We start from the raw sequence: 19153 nt of genomic DNA, 5'->3' as shown, positions 1-19153 counted from the left end.
CTAAGGGTGTCTGGAAACTGCAATCTTCCTGTTTCAGACTCTCAAGTACTGGGGTCAAAGGCCTGTGCCACCACACCTGGCATCCCTACAATTAAAAAAAAAACAGATCATTAATAGCAATCTAGAGGAGTTACTTAAGCATCTAAAGTTGCATTTTATTTTTCAGTTCTGAAATGTATTTTTGGATTATAATGAACTCATTCTAAGTTATCCTCATGAACCGCATTTTCACATTATTCTTTCATTGAATCAGAGTTAGTCATTTCAGAGAAATGACTGATCTTCTACTATGTGTTAAGCATTGGAAGCCAATAGCATAGGCCTTTGCCATCAAGTATTCCCGGCAGTGTCTTCCAGGAGTATGGACAAAGCAATTCTTTGTCTAAAAAATTCTAATTCTTTGTCTTAAGTATTAGCAAGAAAATACACAAGGAAATTGGGAGGTAGATGAGGATTGTCCTTCCCCCACCCCAGGTAATATGTGCTACTTGAAATAGGGAGATCAGAAGTCAGGCATGGTGGCACAAGCTTGTAATCCAAGTGCTCGCTTGGGAGGCTGAGATAGGCGGATCCCAGGTTCACAGTCTCAGATACTTAGTACTCTGCAACTTAGTGAGACCCTATTTCAAAATAAAGAATGAAAAGTAGATTTGGAGTATAGCACAGAGATAGAATGCCCATGGGTTCAATGACCAGTCCCACAAAAAAAAAAAAAAATGAAGAAAGAAAGGAAGGAAGGAAGGAGGGAGGGAGGGAGAGAGGGAAAGAAGGGAGGAAAGAGGGAAGGAGAAAAAATAAAAGAAGATAGGGAGTGAGAGATCGGGGAAGAAAGTGGAGTTGAAATCTCTAGCCAGTAATGGTTGAGATGTGGACAAAGAAACATCCAGACTTAGTAGTAAGCCAGAGAAGCCCTTCTGTGTGGATGAGATTGTGATATTGAAGAGACACAATAAAGAAAAGGCAGGTTGCTTGTGCCTGGGAACAGCTGGAAGCAGGATACGGGTGGGCCCAGGGGTGTGAAGGGCCAGGCCATCCATAGAATTCTGACATAGATGACAGTGGCTTCCCAAGGGTGGTGCTTTCTTGCCGTCAAAGAGTGCCAGACTGTATTTCTACTAACCACTGTCTTATTCATTAACTATGCAAACTTACCAGATAAATCACTCTTGCGGATTTCATTCTTCTTAGGAGTTCTACACTGTCAAGGTACTATTTTAGATTTTAATTGACCGTATTAAACAAAAACTTCATGATTTAACATACTGACTAAAAACTAACACTGAAGTCTCTTTACTTTAAGTTAATCATATTTAAAATCCGCTTTGTTCTTTGGCCTGAAATTACAATGAGTAGAGCTTTGTGGCTGGACCAATTGGTTTCCTAGCAACAAAATGATAAGCACTTTCTTCACAGGAAGATAATATCCTTAATAGACTAACATGTAGGGGGAAGCAAAAATTCTGGGGCTCTGATAGAAACAAATTATTTTGCAAGATGACTAATAAAATTTGCATTTTAACTCATTTAACATGTATTTATTAAATACATACTAAATGCCAAACACAGTGATAAGCACTGAAGGATCCACGTTGGTAGCTAGCATGAGTTTGGAGTTCTGTATTAAGTAAATTATTTGCTAAATAAATATGTAATCCTAATTTATAAATTATTGTACAAATGACACTCTGGTCACAATTGGAAATACACTGAACTGAGCGTGTCTGTATTAGAATTCTGACGAGAAGCAATAAGATGTATAAATATAGAGAGATTTATTAAAGGCATTGGCTCATGCAATTATGATAAGTACCAAGATCTGCAGGGTGAGTCAGCAAACAGGAGGCCTGCTGAGGAAACCCAGTGATCTAAGTCTGATGAGTAGTTCTAAACCAAAGGCTTGTAGACCAGAGACCCAGGGAAAGCTAATGCGTCCATTAGAATTTGAAAGCAGGAAAAAACCAGGGTCCCAATTTCAAAGCAATTAGCTGTAAGACTCTCACCAGGAAGGTTAGTCTTTTGTTTTATTCAGGCCTTCCTCTGATTGAATGGGCCCCGCCCACATTACAGAGGACAATTGTCCTCTTACAGTCTAAAAATTCAATATCTCATCCAAAACAGCTGTATCGAAATACCTAGCATAGTGTTTGATTCCCTGTGCAGCCCACGGCCAAGTCAAGTTGGGGAACATAACCTTCACATTGTGCATTTTATTTTTTTCAGGACTGGGGATGGAACTCAGGCAAATTCTACCTCTGATCTACACCCTCCAGGCCTACTTTTTATTCTTTATTTTGAAACAGGTATCACTGAGTTGTAAAGGGCCGCACTAAATAGTAGCTGAGGCTCTCTGTGAACCTCGATCCTCTCGTCTCAGCCTCCCAAATGCTGGGATTACAAGCATGCACCACCACACCCAGGCTATTAAAGAAGGAAAGGACTTCAAGATTTGAAAGATAGTGTGGAGGTAGAAAGGACTAGGGGGAATAATGTACAGGATGTACATTAATAAACATATCAAAGTCAATGATTAAGCCAAACATGAGAAGAAAAGAGGAGGGAAGGAATGGGGTGGGAATTGGGTAAGGGCTAGTGGGTGATGTGTGCATGCCCGCCTCTGCCATTTTTCATTAAGATGTATGACTACCATGCACCAATAAAAACTTAATTAAAAGCCGGGCATGGTGGCCCACGCTTGTAATCCCCACGCTTGGGAGGCTGAGATAGGAGTATCGCACGGGCTCAAAGCCAGCCTCAGTTGGCTTAAGAGACCCTGTTTCCAAATAAAATATAAAGTAGGTCTGGGAGTGTAGCCCAGAGGTAGAAGGCCCCTGGGTTCCATCCCCAGTACCACCAAAAACAAAAACAAAACAAACAAACAAACAAAAAAAAACAATCAAAAAAGAAGGAACTGGGAGGACTGCGGTTCTATAGAAAGTATGTGCTATTTACCTATACTACCTGATCAGTGCTTATTTGAGACCTTTGGGGAAGTTATGTGTGAAAGCTGGGCATGGTAGAGCACACTTGTAATCCCAGCAGTAGGGAGGCTGAGACAGGAGGATCCCGTTTCGGTTAGTGGCCAATATCAGCTACTTAGTGAGGCCCTTTACAACTCAGTGAGACACTGTTTCAAAATAAAGAACAAAAAATAGGGCAGAGGGTGTAGCTTGGAGGTCAAATTCCCCTGGGTTCCATCCCTAGACCCACAAAAACAAAAAAGAAAGAAAGAAAGAAAAGAAAGGTATATGTGAAGAAGATTACTTAAGAGGCTGAGGCATCCCTCTCCACAAGTAGCCCCACTATGATGGTGCAAAAAGATTTGTTCACATGCTGCTGCTGTATACATATATGTATTTGTGTGCTGTGCAAATGGGGTTGGGGTGCAGCGAAAACGAGGTTTAAAATAAAACAATAAAGCTGGAAAATTTTGAGGCAAAACCAATATGTGCCCTTCCTTTGGTTGGTACTGCTTCATGGAGACAGTTCAGCAGTTTCAAGACAACTCACAAACACAGGATGGTGAGCAAAATATTAATGACGACCTTGAGAAGTCATCCAGTTCATTCTTCTGCTGTCAAGCACTTAGTTGCTTCTTTTCAGAAATGAGATTCTACCTTTACACATTTTTATTTATCCAGATAGGAATATTTCCATTGCTAATTCATTAACAGAAGTATTCAGTTTCCTCCCAAATATCGTCAGGCAAAATGTTACCGCGTAATAAAAAAAATCTCTTAAAGTATGTTGGTGCTCCGATAATGTAATTATTATTGCTACTGAATGTCAATGGCCCTACCTTCCAACACACCAATTGTGTGACTGGCCTTATTAAGTGGCCTCTTTGGACCTCAGTTACTTCACCTGGGAAGTTAAAGTTTGGCTAAGAGGATCATTATGGAGTCTTTCTTTATAATTTTGTATCGTGATTTTTAAAAATATGGCTTTAATGCTGATTTTTCCTCCCCTTTAGTGTGCCTTGTCTTAAGAGGTACCATGCTGCCCTCATGTGGTCACTTAAAGTAGCACACAAATGATTACTCAAACCACTAAAGATGTATATATTTTTGTTTCCCTTGAATGAATGGTAAGGATTCCTGTAACTAAAGTTAAAATTCAGAAATGGTCAGACAGGCACAAACTTGAATCTCACTTCTTGGGAGGCTGAGATAGAGGATCATAGGTTCTCTGCCAGCCTCAAGAACTTAGTCGGGCCCTCAGCAACTTAGTGAAACCCTGGTTTAAAATGTTAAAACAAAACAAAACAAAAAAGAAATAGGACTGAAGATGTTGCTCATAGGTATAATTCCTATGGGTTCAATTCCTAGTACCACACACACACACAAATAAAATCAGAAATGATCAATAACCAAATTAATTTGAAACATCTATTCACAAAAGGTACCAAGATATCACCAATCCACAGTGATGCAAAATTTCCATGCAGCAATAATAATATGAACACAAAACTAATATACTCAAAATTTATGGTCACTGTATTTGTGTGAAACATGATAATATTTTGCAAATTTCAACTCATTTGGTTCTGTTTTTTTCCAGTGTGTCATTTTTCAGTTGAGAAAATTAAAACACAGGTAATATGTACTTTCCTCATGATAAATAACTGGTAAGACCACCATCAGGTCCAAGTTGTCTAACTCCTTGACCAAATTCTTCCACCGCTATATTATTACTCAACTAGTTTATATTTACAAGGCCTCATTATCTATTTTTCCCTAAAGATCATAAGAAAATTGACATACAATGCTTAAAAATAAACCAGGCGTGGTGGTACATGCCTATAATCCCAGTACTTGGGAGGCTGAGACAGGAGGACTGAAGGTTCATGGCCAGCCTCAGCAACCTGTGAGGCCCTTTTAACTTATTGAGACCCTGTTTCAAAATAAAGAATAAAAAAAATTGGCTGGTCGTGGAGCTAAAAGGTGAATGCCCCTGTGTTCTATCCCAGCAACACACACACACACACACACACACACACACACACACACAAAAAAAATTTTTTTTTAAATAAAACAGGATAATATATGTATAAACTATTAACACAGTGCCTGTTATGAAAATTAGAACTCAAAAACGTTAACTTATATCTTAATTTCACATTACCTTCTTAGTTTGGATCAGTAATATTTTCTATCAATTATGATGTGAAACTATAAATAAAATATCATGCACCAATTAATGGGTCATCATTTTCTCAACCCTTTAAACTTTATTACTGATAAGTGTAAAAATATATATTTGAATTTTTTAAAATCATAGATGTAATGCAGGGCTTCGCTCATGCTGTGCAAGCACTTTACCCCGGAGGTAAACCTCCAGGCCTTCCTTTTATTTAAAATTTCATAATCAAAGGGATTTTTTAAAGTTTTTTTTTAAGTTTTATGTGATGCTTTCATGAAAAAAGATGAGTAGGATCTATATTTTATGTTGCATAAATGAAACAGAAAGCCCACATTTTCACTTCTAAAAGCAGGGTTCTTGCTTATCCACTCCAGGAGGCAGCAGAAGACCTTGGAAGGAGGATGAAAGTGGAAAACAGGCACCAGGTGAACTCCTGGCCACCTGGCTGGCTTCTATTCTTTGCTCTCCGGGAAAATCCTTACCTGCAAGTTAGAGTCGAGAAAACAGAGCTTGCATGGGCTCTCCTGGCTCCCACATTCCATCTTTGCAATGCTCCTAAAAGTCTTGAGTTCAGGGTCATCCTCTTTCCTTGGTTTATTTTTATTTAAGTATACTCCACTCCCTTCTTTCCCGGCCTTGTGGATTCAGTTTCAGGACAACCACGTGGTAGAAGGATAAGTGTTTTGGTTAAACTACAGTGAACTTATTTTGTTAATTCTCTGCTACCTTTGTAAGACATGGGATTATGATCTTATATCTGCCCATGGTAACTTTGCACAAGCATATGCTGTCAGATCTTCTTAAAGGACCATGTAGATACAGAGGCTGCTGTTCAATTTCACTTAAAATTGTCCCTCTTCAAATTCATGGCATAAATCACACTTCCTACTCTGACACTACTCTTTTCTATTTCAAATACCAAAGTCTTCTATTCTTAAATGCCTCTTATTGTGAAAATGTAATCATAAGCAAAAATGCTTTGTTTGCTGAGTCAGTGAAAATATCTTAGAAGAAATGATGACTCGGGAGGAAATTATATTTATAAAACCTAAACAGGTCAAGGTCATTAGAAAATTACCCCACTTATTTGGTATTGATGATAGCTAGGTTTATATTATATGAACACTAATGCACCATTGATATTAGTACAGATCATTAAGTAGAAAAGATAAGGGCTACAATCTTTAAATATGAAATTATTTTTGTTCAAAGACTTAACAATGAGGAAAGTAAACTATAATAAAATTGATTCTGAATATTGCCCCAAGAAGAAATGATAGCCAAACAATTATAGCTACTATTATAAATCAACTCCTATGGTACATGCTCTATTTGCTCATTATCTATAATCTTTATTATAAATGAGAAACTAGAATTATTTTTTCTAATTTATGCATAATGAGATTAAGTCTCAAGAAGAATAAAGAACTTTACTAAAGTCACAAAAGCAGTGAGCAAACAAGTAAAAAACCTATGTTTATCCAAATCTAAGAAGGCTCTGTATCTACCTCATTATATCATTTGGCCTTATCCTGAGGATTGCCTCAAAGACTATGTTATGCACAAACATAAAATTGAATTAGAGATCAAATAAATATCATTCAGCTGAGTGCAGTGGTGCATGCTTGTAATCTGTGTACTTGGGAAACTGAGACAAGAAGATTGTAAATTCGAGGCCAGCCTCAGCAACCGGGCAAGATTCTCAGCAACTTAGTGAAAAACTGTTTCAAATATTTAAAAAATTTAAAAAGAGCTGGGGATACAGCTGGAATGTAAAATGCCCCAAGGTTCAGTCTCTGGTACAATAATAGCAGTAGTATAAATATAATAAGATAATAGTAATAATTATAATAACTATTATCATTTAAGCCACGTATTCATTTCAAGCAATAGTGTCAACTCATTCTGCAGCTGCTTCTGTAACTTAGTTGCAAAAAGTTGTTTTTCACATACATGCTTCTTGAACGATAGGATTTTCTGTTGCTTTTAGGAGTTAAGCTATGATTTACATTCAGTCGAATATAGGTCACCCTTGTTTATACAAGTTTCATCTAAGACTGTTTTTTCCATGTTTGGCCCTTTCCCATGAGCCTCCCTTTTTCTTTTATCTCTCCTTTGGGATAATGTGATGTTTGCACAGGGAACAGATGTCAAAGGTATGTAATTCCTGCAGGTTTCATTGAACCAGAGGAGAATGAGTAGATATTCAAACAGATGCAGCACTAGTAGAAATAATATACACAGAATAAAAGGCACCAGAGTTGTTGTTGTTGTTGTTGTTGTTGTTGTTGTTGTTGTTGTTGTTATTTATGCTGAAGGTTGAACTCTGAGGCATTCTACCTCTGAGCTACATCCTCAACTCTATTTTATTTTTTATTTTGAGGCAGAATTTTGCTAAGTTGCTGAGGCTACCTCTGAATCTCAATCCTCCTGTCTCAGCCTCCCAAGTACTGAAATTACAGGCAGATCCCACTGTACCTGTCTAACACCAGAATTATTTTCTTAGAGCATGAAAATGCCAATTGCTTGCTTTTTAAAATTATTTCATAAATGAGAAAGGAAGACTTAGGCTAGTACAATATATTGCCATCATGTAAAAAATATTGTTTTTTATACTGATCCCAGATTTTTTGGAAGTACTTAAAACTGGAATTGTTTAGGTGCATGCAGAGAATTGACGCATTTTGCTGTAGTGCTTAATAATGGTTCTAAGATGAAGCCATTAGCGCTGTCTCCACCGTGTTGTATCCAGCAGAGCTAAAGCATTCCTCTGTTCACATTTATTCAAATGTCAGCAGAATAGAAATGAATTTAGTTTCCATAGAAACAGCTCCTGGCTTCGGGTATTTCTTTGGGCATTTTGATCCATTGCCCTTTGGAGAGGTATACATTATGGCTGTTCACTGATACGGTTTTCCTTCATTGTTAGAGGTTGGCTGCTAGAGTCCCCATATGTTCCTTTGTTTTTAGCATCTCTGGCAATCCCTCTCACAGCCTCCCACTGCAGCCCAGACACAGGCCTGAGCCTCTTTTATAGCTCAACAAATCCCACCCATCACTGGTACCTGATCCCAGAGCATTCCTTCTCTTTGGGCCAGATAAGAAGCTAGAACATTACTTATCTAGAAACCTAGGCAACATACTTTTATTGTTGTTCAGAACTTATATCATCTTTATGGAATGTTGCCAATAGAAGTTAAGGATAATTTCTCTAGAAATGCAGTTAACAACGATGACAAAGAAAACAAAATGGAGGGATTTGTTGGCATTATTAGAATTTTCAGGTATAAAATTCGAGCTGAAAGACAATTGAAACTTTCAAACTAGACACTGGGAAATGAATTGTCTGGAAGAATAATGTTCCTTCTCATAGAGAGAAAAATTAAAAAGAGAAAACAAAAGAATTCAAGTCAGAGAGAATACAATGACCCCCGTGGATTATTGAATGCCATGCTTTTCTGCAAGGTGTATGAGAACACAGGATGAGATCAGTGCACTACAAAGGTGTGCTTAATAAAGGAAAATCAACACACAAAAGAAATAGTAGTAAGAGACAAGATAGGGCTTGGCATGCCCAAGGGTATCCTGGTGTAGTTGAAAAGGCACACTGAGATCTGAGGACTGGCAGCTCAGTGCACATCTCACCATGGCCACTTGCTGCTCAAGATCTTGAGGTAGTGTCCTGACCTCTCTACGTGTCTACATGTCCTGACCTCTCTACATGTCAGCGCGATCTGAGGATGATAATTCCTACTCTAAGGGGTGTATTGTGAGGATGAGGGATAGTGGGCAAGGCTCCTTCTTATCACTAGCTTCATTCTGGGAAGCCCTGCAGCATCCAGGTTGTACAGAGATGCAAAGTGCCTCTTATCAAGAAAACAGTCTCTAAAGAGATAATCTCTCATAAAATAGTTCTTCCAGATTAACCCTTGCTGCTCCAAATTATTGACAATTTTAGCTGATTATGTTTATAATATCTCATGTGACTCAGGTGCCCACTAATGACAATGGAATAATACCCTTTTTGAGAGAATGTGGGGTTTTGTGACTATATAAAAGTGATAATGAAGAACCCAAGAGGTGATGTAACACAGATGGTCCCAGAGTCAACGGGTTTAAATGTGAGACTCACTGATTACTAGAGACATAACCTTGAGCAAGTATCTTAACTTCTCTGTACCTCAGTTGTCCCATCTATAAAATGGAAATGATGACACTCTACACTGCAAGGATTAATTGTAAAAATTAAAGTAAGAGTTTGTAAAGTGGTTATAAGGCACAATATTTGGTAAGTCATTATAAGCACAAGAGCTTATTCAATAAAAAAATAAAAACAGACAAAACTTCATAACAAAGTCATTTAAATAAAGTAAAATGATTGAAAACAAAATTCCAAGGTCCCTGGTATAATAAAAAATAATAGTGATTTTAATATAAAAAATTTGAGAGGGATTTATGAAAATGGATAAAGTTCCAGAGTATTTTCAAAACATAGAAAATACCCATGATGTTCCTGTTCTGTTAAAACCAAGAATAAAGCTGAGGGGCTTTTTCAAGATGGTGCCTCTATTCAGACCCTCTAGTAATCTCCCCTTCCCATGTTGTGCCTGGTCTGTGTAACCAACATCAGGAGGGATGATGTGTTCAGGATGAATTGAGAGAATTCACTGAAGCCTCCATGTGCAACACTCCCTTGCCCACTCTCAGCCTCTTAACTGCCAGTCTTGTCTGCAACCTCAAACAAGATCCTGAGACAGAACTACTCAGTTAAGCAGTTTGCAGAGACTCAGCCCACAAAAACTACATGAGATAGTATTTTGACACTACTAGGTTTGGGGCTTATTTTTTATGCAGCAATAGATAACTAATACAAGGCTGAAGGAAGCTCCAGGTACTATTTTGCAAATGTGATGGCAAGATCCTCCTCTATGCTACTAATAGTATTCTAAGAATTAGTAAATGTTAGTAAATACCATTTCTGTTTTTCCAGATGAAAGGCTTTTCAAAGAACATTTTATAAATTATTCTTTTGTGTATCAAGTGTGGTGACACATGCTTGTAATCTCAGTGCTTGGGAGGCTGACACAGAAAGATCACAGGTTCAAGGCGAAGCCTCAGGAATTTAGCGAAGCCCTCAGTAACTTAATGAGATCCAATTTTAAAACTGTACATATACATATGTTTCTGCATATATATGTGTGTATATATATATATATATATATATATATATATATATATATATATATATGGAGCTGTGAATAGCTTGGAAGTAGAATGCCTGTAGGTTCAATCTCCAGTTCCAAAATAATGTATTTTTTGTTTACTATTTAAGAGAGAGTTCTGATCTCCCTCTCACATGACCTCTAAAGACCTACATCATCTTGGTGATTGCTATCTAATCTGACCTCCTACTCTTCCTTTCTCTCTATACCATCCACACACACTTCATTTATGTTTGTAGAACATACCAAACACACTTCCACTTCCAAGCCTTTTGCCCTGACTATTTCTTCTATCTTAGCTTCTCTTTTCCCAGATGAATGAGTATCCATGTAGCACACCTTCTCCTTCTGCAAATCTTTTCATAGATAAATCACCAGTGAGGCCTGTCCTGAATATTTTACTTAAAATTTTACCTCTACCCCCAGCACACACCCCTAATCCTCCTGGTCCCGTTAACATTGGTAATAATTTTATTGCATGTTGCTTCTTCACACTGGAGTTTCATCTCCAATAGGACAAAGATTTGGGGTTCCTTATATTCTCATGCTCTAATGTATCCTCATTACCTAGAACAATGCCTTAAACTTTGCATGAGCTCAATAAAGAGTTGTTATTAGGTAAGTTTAGTTCAAGTTCCTTTTTTGCAATAATAATTATCCTGGGGAAAGGATGACTGCCTGTATTTAAATTCCTTAACTTAGAGGATTGTTAACAAATAGAAATTAAAATCTGAAGGCAAAAGTCTGTTGAAATAAACAAAGAAAAATGATTCTGTGTGCTTGAATGAGTTATAAGAAAGTGCCAGGTACAAACAAGTGTTGATTAACATGAACATTGACCTGCAACATAATTATCTAAATTACTTACATCTTAATCAGCAGCAATGTATCTTGTCATATATATATATATATATATATATATATATATATATATATATGTATGTTTTGTATGTGCATATATATGTATATATGCTTATATATGTATATGTATACATATGCATATATGAGTCTTTTGTTTTTTATCTGAATACCCAGAAGAGATTTACATATTCATTTTTATTGTCAATTTATCATCAGAGAACACTGTTAATCACTGCTATAGTCAGTAAAAATTAAAGGTATAAATAAGAGAGATACTGGTTGTATAAATCTAGGGGGGTGATGACCTCTATTGTGAATACATCTGGGAATCTTATTTAAAACAGAGTATAATAAATAAAAAGGGCCAGGAGAACCAGCTTCATGGATAAACAGCAGTGCAGAAAACAGTGCTTAGAAGTGTTACAGTCTGGGTGGTTAGTGGTTGCATTGCCCACCTAGCTGTGGGTTCTTTTTCTCAGCTAGTATAGAAATAGAAGCTGGAACTGCTGCAAGCTTCAGCAGGGTTTTATTATTGCAGTCAGAATAGGGAGGGGGCAGAGCATCATGTCGGAGAGGAACATGATGGAGTATCTCGGAGGTGAGGCTCTCTGCCTTTGAAACCTCTGTCTTTACATAGGAACATATTATCTGTCCCTCCTCTCCTGTTAGCCAATAGTTTTTCTTTCCCACCAAACATTAGGCGTGGCTCGCTCTATTATCTTTGCTGCCTTAGCTTTTTTTTGGTGGCTCCTTTTGTTCAGGCGGGTCTGATAGCACTGAGCATAGGCTGTATGGCCCACATTGTTCTTTGTTCATTTCTATTAACTCTTCAGAAAGTCTTGATACTTGTGTCTTTGCATATGTTTTAACATCTTTATCTCTTATGGTAACCTGTCTGCTTAATAGCTCCTGTACTTGTCAGCTTGTTTTCTAACACGGGAGAGTGGCTTTCTAAAGTAAGAAGGCTTTAACTACTTTTGCATTATTAGTAGTAATCACTACTGGATTCTTAATAATAATGCAGTCTGCTTCTTCATCTTTTAATTTGGTCTGAACTTTTTGAGAGCCTGTGTGATTTCTAATTGCCTCCCTTTCAGAGTCTAGGCATATGTAACTTTTCTCCAGTGTCTTTCTGTGCATCTTATCTTAATTGCTATGGTAACTGTCTGAACTGCCTGATTGATTGTTAGAGAGGGGAGAAAAGAATCTTGCTTTCTTGTAATGCAGTTTTTAAATTATTTTTGCACTTATTGCTAATTAATACCGATCCATCCCCATCAGAAGGGTCCATCATTTAGGTTAATGCTTTGTCATTGCCATCTAAAAATTCTTAACACTTTATTAGCACCTACATTGTCATTTTACAATGACCCCTGCAAATAATGTAGCTGTCCTTGAAGCCCAGAGAAAATCATGGTGTTCTTCAGATACCACTCACTGCCCACAGATGTAAGCAGAAACAATGCTCAAGAAGACAAAAGGAACTTTCTCTGAGATTAATATAATCCTGATTTTCAGGCATATTTCAATTGCTATAGCAAAATGCCATCCATAATTAACTTATAAGGAAAAGGTTAATGTTGGATCATGGTTCTGTTATGTACCAGTCCAAGATGGGCTGGCCCAATTCCTCTGGATATTTGCATGTATGATACATCATAGCAGGAGTACATGCAGAACACCCATTATTTCCAGTCCAAGATGGGCTGGCCCAATTCCTCTGGATATTTGCATGTATGATACATCATAGGAGGAGTACATGCAGAACACCCATTATTTCCAGGACCAGGAAGCAGAGTGATTGCATGGGCTGTGTTCTCCCAGGACTATTCAAGGGCACGTTCCCGGTGAACTAAAAAACTCCCGATAGTCCCCATGTTCCAAAAGTTCTACCACCTGTAAAAAGACCCACCTCCCAAAGCATCAACCTTTCAATACATGGTCTTTAGGGGACACCTAAGATCCAAACTGTATGTAGCATCAGTTGTTCCCATCTTCCTTTCATGTAGAGGGAACTGAAGGCACAACTATAGGCTACGGCTTGATACTCAGTATGGCCTACAAGACCACTGGCAGCTGGACCACTGAGAAGCTCGTTAGAAAAACATAATCTAAACATTCCTGAGGAACCTGGTACAAACTATGCACAGAGGGCCTACCTCTAGAGAAGGAGGGAGAGGGGGAGGAAGAGGGAGAGGAAGAGGAAGAAAATATGGACTAAGAGAGAGGAAAAAAAAGGAAAGCAGAATCACAACCACTATAGTAAGATGTGGAAGGGCCCCTTGAAGAGCTCATAAGTTGGTGTTTGGAGCTGATGTAACTGAGTCATTGTCATTCCTGCAGTGGATAAGTCCATTGTAGTTGATTCATCTGGGTGGTGACCCAGGCCCAAAAGGTGTGGCTAGAGAAGTGAGTCCCAGGGTGCGCAGCCTTGTGGATTCCATACAGATCGTCCTCCCCTCGACCTGTCTCCTTGTTTCTGGCCTCCATGATGTGAGGAACACCACCCATGTGCTCTCCCTCCCTCTGTTTGTCACCATCTTGCCCTGAGATCCGTGGTTCCCTGCCTCACGTGAACTGAACCTTAATATCTCCCAGGAAACCTGTGAGCTAAGAAACCAGCCTTCCTTCATGCTACGTGGTCAAGTTGATTGTAGCTGTGAGGATGCTGACGGATACAACCACCTACTCCAAAATCGGAATTTGCGTTTCTTGTGGGACATTACGAAGAATAGAGCTATGCTGCTCCAGTAGCCGCCCAGAGCACTTGATAATTGACATTTGAAATCCCTCAGCCCCCTTAATGGCAACCGCCCCCCTTCTCAGTGGGCCAGTCTCACTAGAAAATCTTAAACGTGAGATGTTGCCAGATCTGGGTGTTAACTGATTTGGACATTTTTTTCCTTTGCTAGATTGGGTTAATAGGAAATGAAGTGGTTTGAAAAATAAATACAAAAAAAAAAAAAGAAGAAAGCATGAAGAATAGATTTTAAAGTAAGTCAAGCAAGAAGCAAGCAATATAATAATCATAAAAATCTTAGACTACTTTAACAATAAATAACTGACAATACTTAATACATGTCAAGAATCTTATGAAGTGCTTGTGGATAATTTTAAATTTTGACACAAACTTAAGAAGTAGGTTCTAACGACCATAACAGTGTAAATAAATTGCATATATCTGCACAATTAAAATGCTGTATATTCATAAATATCTGCTGAATCATTGTGAATTCACACACAGTATTCTAGGTTTTGAAATTTATTAGACAGTATCTCACAAAGAAACAAAACAAGGCTGTTAAATTCAACAAACTCCCCAAATTAATTAATTAACTAATTTAGTACTGGGATTGAACCCAGGTGTACTTTACCTCTGCTTCCAAGCTGTACCTCTAGCCCTTTTTGTTTGTTTATTTTGGAGCGGGGTCTTGCTAAGTAGCAGAACTCTTCCTAAATTACTGAGGCTGGGCTCAAACCTCTCATCCTCTTGCCTCAGCCTCCCAAAACCTGGGATCACAGTTCTGGGCCACCACCTCTCCCTCCTTTCCAGTATTTTAAGGTTAAATAAAATTAAAATAAAAAAAAAAAACACCTGGGGCTTATTTATGGACATGCAATAAAGCCAGTAGTTTGTGTTTTCCTTTTGAGACCTGGACCAGCATAGGGGCCACACTGGCATCACTATTAATGTGTAAAGCATGCCCTTCTCTCATGAGCGATGAGATGGACATTTCAAATCACGCGCTCAAGTACTTAATATCTGGTGGATTTAAAAACAAAACCACACGAAACAAGCAGCCAGAACCCCGACAGCCTTCCGCTCTCCGGATTGCAGATTCAGGGAAGGGGCCTTCCGAGGGACCAGGTCCAGCGCCCGGCGGCTCCTCCCGCTCCCGGGCGGCGGATGGGAGGAGCCGCGGAAGCGAAAGAGAAAGCGGCGGCGGCGGCGAGGAGGCCCGATGGGGCGGCGGGCGCCGGGCTGGCTCTGGGTGCTCGGCTGCTGCTGCTGCTGCTGCTGCTGCTGCTGCTGCCTGGGCCGCGGCGATGGGGGCGCAGACGCGGGGCCCCGCGTCCCTGACACCCGCACCTGGCCCCGGAGCCCCGCGCGAGAGGCGGCCGCCTTCAGGGTACCAAGCGCCCCGCGGGTCGCGTCCCTGCCCGGGGGTCCCGGGGATCGGGGGAGGGCGGCCGGGGCCGGGCGAGGGGCTGCGGTGCCCGGCTTCTCCCCAGGCGCCGGGGGTCGCTTTCTCCCCTGCCTTCGCCAACCCAGGCTGGCCGCCGTGGACGTGTGTGGTGCGCCCAAAGTAGCCAGTGGGTACATCCACCCAGTAGTGGTGATGGGCAGAAGGACCCCTCTCAGCAGCCCCCCTCGAGCGTTGCCACTCCCTCCCAGAGCTGATCGATTGATTTCCCATTTACCTAGACAGCAATAGGGAGCTGCCTGTTGGCGGAAGAAAAATGTCACCTTTCTTCCAGAAGGGGTCGCTGGAATCCTTCTGTGATCGGAAGTTTGTGAACCAAAAGCCTGCTTTGAGCCTGCTCAAGGATTACAGAGATTCTTTCAGACTTGGTGGAGACTGATTGAAACAAAGAAAAAAAAATTAACTTTTTTTTCTGATTATTAGACATGTTTCATAATAATGCATTTATTTTTACTGTAGCATTACAACTCTGAAAGGGATGAGTTCGCTGAGTATAAATAAAAATATTTCCTGAAGTTAAGGTAATTGCAAAGGATAGGGATTTAGATTGGCTTCTATTGATTTGATCTAGACTGTTCCCCAGGACAAATGTGGTCAAGGCTTGGCAGCCAACCTGTGGGGCTTTGGGGGAGGCTGTGAATTTTTTTTTGGGGGGGTGAGATCTGCTGAAAGGAAGTTAGACCACTGCAGGTGTGCCCTTGAAGAGGGAATTAGTATACAGGGCCTTTCTTTTCTTGCTTCCCAGCTGTCATAGGTGAAAAGCCCTGCAGTTCAGAACAGCAAAAACTAAGTTAATTTACTAATGATCTTTTGCTTCTCTAGCAACTTCAGGATAAATACTTATACATTTTATGCATACAGTTCTTCATAGGGGAATGCACACACCATTGCCCATCTTAATAGTGCAAAACAAATCATCCTAAAGAGAAGAAAACCTAGAAACCAACAGGGGGAAATACATCCAATTCCCACAGCCTAATTATCTCATAAAATAGAAATGAAGTCTCTTAAGGTTTGTATCCCTTCTGCAGATTCTCTGTGAGCTAATGGTCTTCCACCAAATGCCAGTTTGGGGACCTTAGGCAAAGGATGTGTCTGTGAAGAGGGAACGGTATCAACAGTTACTAAGGACTCAGTTAATTCATACCATGCACTTAGACAAATACTTGCACCTGATTTAGCTCCTTCACTCCCTCCAGCTATATATTTAGTGTACTCAGGGGCTAGAACATTCTTTTTATTTTTATTTATGTATTTTGGGCACTGGGGATTGAACTCAGGCATTCTACCTCTGAGATACACCCCTAGCCCTATTTTATTTTTGGTTTTGAAACAGGTTTTCCCTAGTTTGATGAGAGTCTTATTATTTTTCTGAAGTTGTTCTCCAACCTGCTACCCCCCTGTCTCAGCCTTCTAGTTACTGGGATTATAAGGATGAGCCACATACCTGTCTAAGACTGTTTCTTTTTTTTTTTTTTAAGACAACTGAAAGATTAACATTTAACATTTCCTTCTTAAAGGGTTTGCTTGCTCCTCTAAAGACAGTTGAGTACATGTAAGAAAAAATGCATTATTGAATTTTTTCTTAGTTAGTGGCAGCCTTTGAGAAAGATTTCACTGATTCTCTTCCAAGAAGTAGATTTAGGATGGACCTGAATCTAAAAAGAGCCAGCACTCTCCCAGCCACTCACAGGGTTCCTGTTCCTAGGTCTTTTTGAAAATAATTTTATTGTCATTTCCCTCTCAATTTATCTTAAAGCAGCTGAGGCTATTGTTACTCATAGTTGACAGATTAGGGGACTTAAGATGCCTTGAAATGGTAATTCCAGTACTAGGGAGACTGAGACAGGAACATCACAGTTTCAAGGCCAGACTTAGCAACTTAGAGAAATCCTGTTTCAAATTAAAAAAATAAAATAAAAAGTTCTGGGAATTCAGCCTGGAAGTAAAATGCCTGCCCCTAGGTTCAGTCCCTACTATGGATGGATGGATGAATGGATGGAAAAGAAAGAAGGAAAGAAAGAAAAAAATATATTTTGAGAAGAAATTAGGGGTTTTCTAGTCTTATAAAAAATACTGATTTCTGGAGAATTTTCAAACTTTAGTCTGATATCCACTTTGAAACAGGTTCTGTTATCAGTGGTGTTATCTCTTATCGTTACCAGACTAAAACAGTTCTATTTCTTATTTTAAGCAAACACTGTCCTTCCTTTCTGATTATGGATTGGCAAGAATTTTGGAGCATTAATAAAACATCCTAATTAGGCCAGCAAATAAGAATTCCAAAGAGACTGCTTTGGAATACCTCACAATTTAATTTGAATATGTAATTGCCTCAAGCATATAAGCACACTAGGTACACACATACAGAGGCAACTTTAAGAGACTCTAGCTCTTTGAAGTCACTAAAAACTTTTCTTCAGGGACAGTGTTTTAGAGGGCCAGGGTTTAAAGTATAATGTTGATTAAAGAGATTTAGGAAGCAATGTTGATGTCCAAAGGACATGTTTTCCCTAGTTTTGTAATAACAGGATTTCCTCCAGTCATCAAATCCCTTCCAGGCAGGAATCTGGTGTCTCTCTTTGTAATGCAATCATTTAAACCTGTTTAATTATGAACAAAACAAAACAAAAAGAAAACATGTGAAGGTTGTTTTTTTCTGCCATATCTGTTCAAAGGCTATTCTGATTTATCAGCTCTAATATTTTTGAAATAAGAACAATCTGATGTTCAGACTTCTGCATCTCCTAACCCTACTAATGAAAAGTTTGGCATATGTTCCTCAGATTTTTAATTTTTCTCCCATAATTAAAATTAAAGTTCACATCTGAGGGCTGAACATAGAGCTCAATTACAGAGCATGTCCTTAGCACAATTGAGGCCATAGGATCAAACCCTAGGATCAAAAAGAAAAATGAAAAAGATCCATGTTCCTTGTTTTATTTTATTTTTTTATTTTATTTATTTATTTATTTTGCAGGTCTGGGGATGGAACCCAGGGGCATTTGGCCTCCGAGCTAAACCCCCTGCCCAATTTCTTTCTTTCTTTCTTTCTTTCTTTCTTTCTTTCTTTCTTTCTTTCTTTCTTTCTTTCTTTTTGGTGGTACTGGGGTTCCTGGAAGCCCGTCTATCTCTGGGCTACACTCCCAGACCTATTTTATTTTTTGGAAACAGGGTCTCCTAAGCCAGCGCGGCTGGCTTGGAACCTGCGTGATCCTCCTGTCTCTGCCTCCCAAGCGCGGGGATTACAAGCGTGTGCCACATCGCCCGGCTTTATTCTTTATTTTGAAACAGGATCTCACTGAGTTGTAGAAGGCCTGACTAAGTAGTTGAGGCTGTCCGTGAACCGCGATCCTCTGGTTTCAGCATCCTGAATGCTGGGATTACAACTTAACCATTTAATAACTTAGAATAACTATAGAATAATAATCATAGAATAGAACCATTTAATAACCATAGAATAACTTAACCATTTATTCTATGACACAGGTTGTTGATATAAGGAGCAACAGACCTCTAGACTCATAGTTGGTGATGCTTCTGTGAAATCTTCTTTAACAGCCAGAATTGAGGTCAACCAGAAAAGTCACTTGAAATAACAGATAACTAAAGAAATAAAGGACTTTTAAAAATGTAAATAATTTAAAGCCGGGCGTGGTGGCGCATACTTGTAATCCCTGCACTTGAGAGGCTGAGACAGGAGGATCGCACAGGTTTGAAGCCAGC

The 19153-nt window shown here is 39.3% G+C and overlaps 1 protein-coding gene across 1 annotated transcript in view; it reads left to right on the top strand.

Moving 5' to 3' along the window:
• Positions 1-14948: 14948 nt before the first annotated feature.
• The window catches only part of LOC308264000 (acid-sensing ion channel 5-like), a gene marked incomplete at both ends in the record, with an annotated part of 105250 nt that continues 101045 nt past the window's right edge, over positions 14949-19153 (top strand). Inside the window, 2 exons of the mRNA XM_080697160.1 lie at positions 14949-14974; positions 15061-15352. Of these exons, the coding sequence (XP_080553286.1) occupies positions 14949-14974; positions 15061-15352 (318 nt within the window). The remainder of the gene's footprint in view (positions 14975-15060; positions 15353-19153) is intronic.

The sequence above is a fragment of the Muscardinus avellanarius genome (assembly GCF_963383645.1).
Source record: "Muscardinus avellanarius genome assembly, chromosome: 6".
In the NCBI taxonomy this organism is placed as follows: domain Eukaryota; kingdom Metazoa; phylum Chordata; class Mammalia; order Rodentia; family Gliridae; genus Muscardinus; species Muscardinus avellanarius.
Note: the sequence above shows the minus strand (reverse complement) of the source record. Positions and strands in the feature narration are given on the sequence as shown.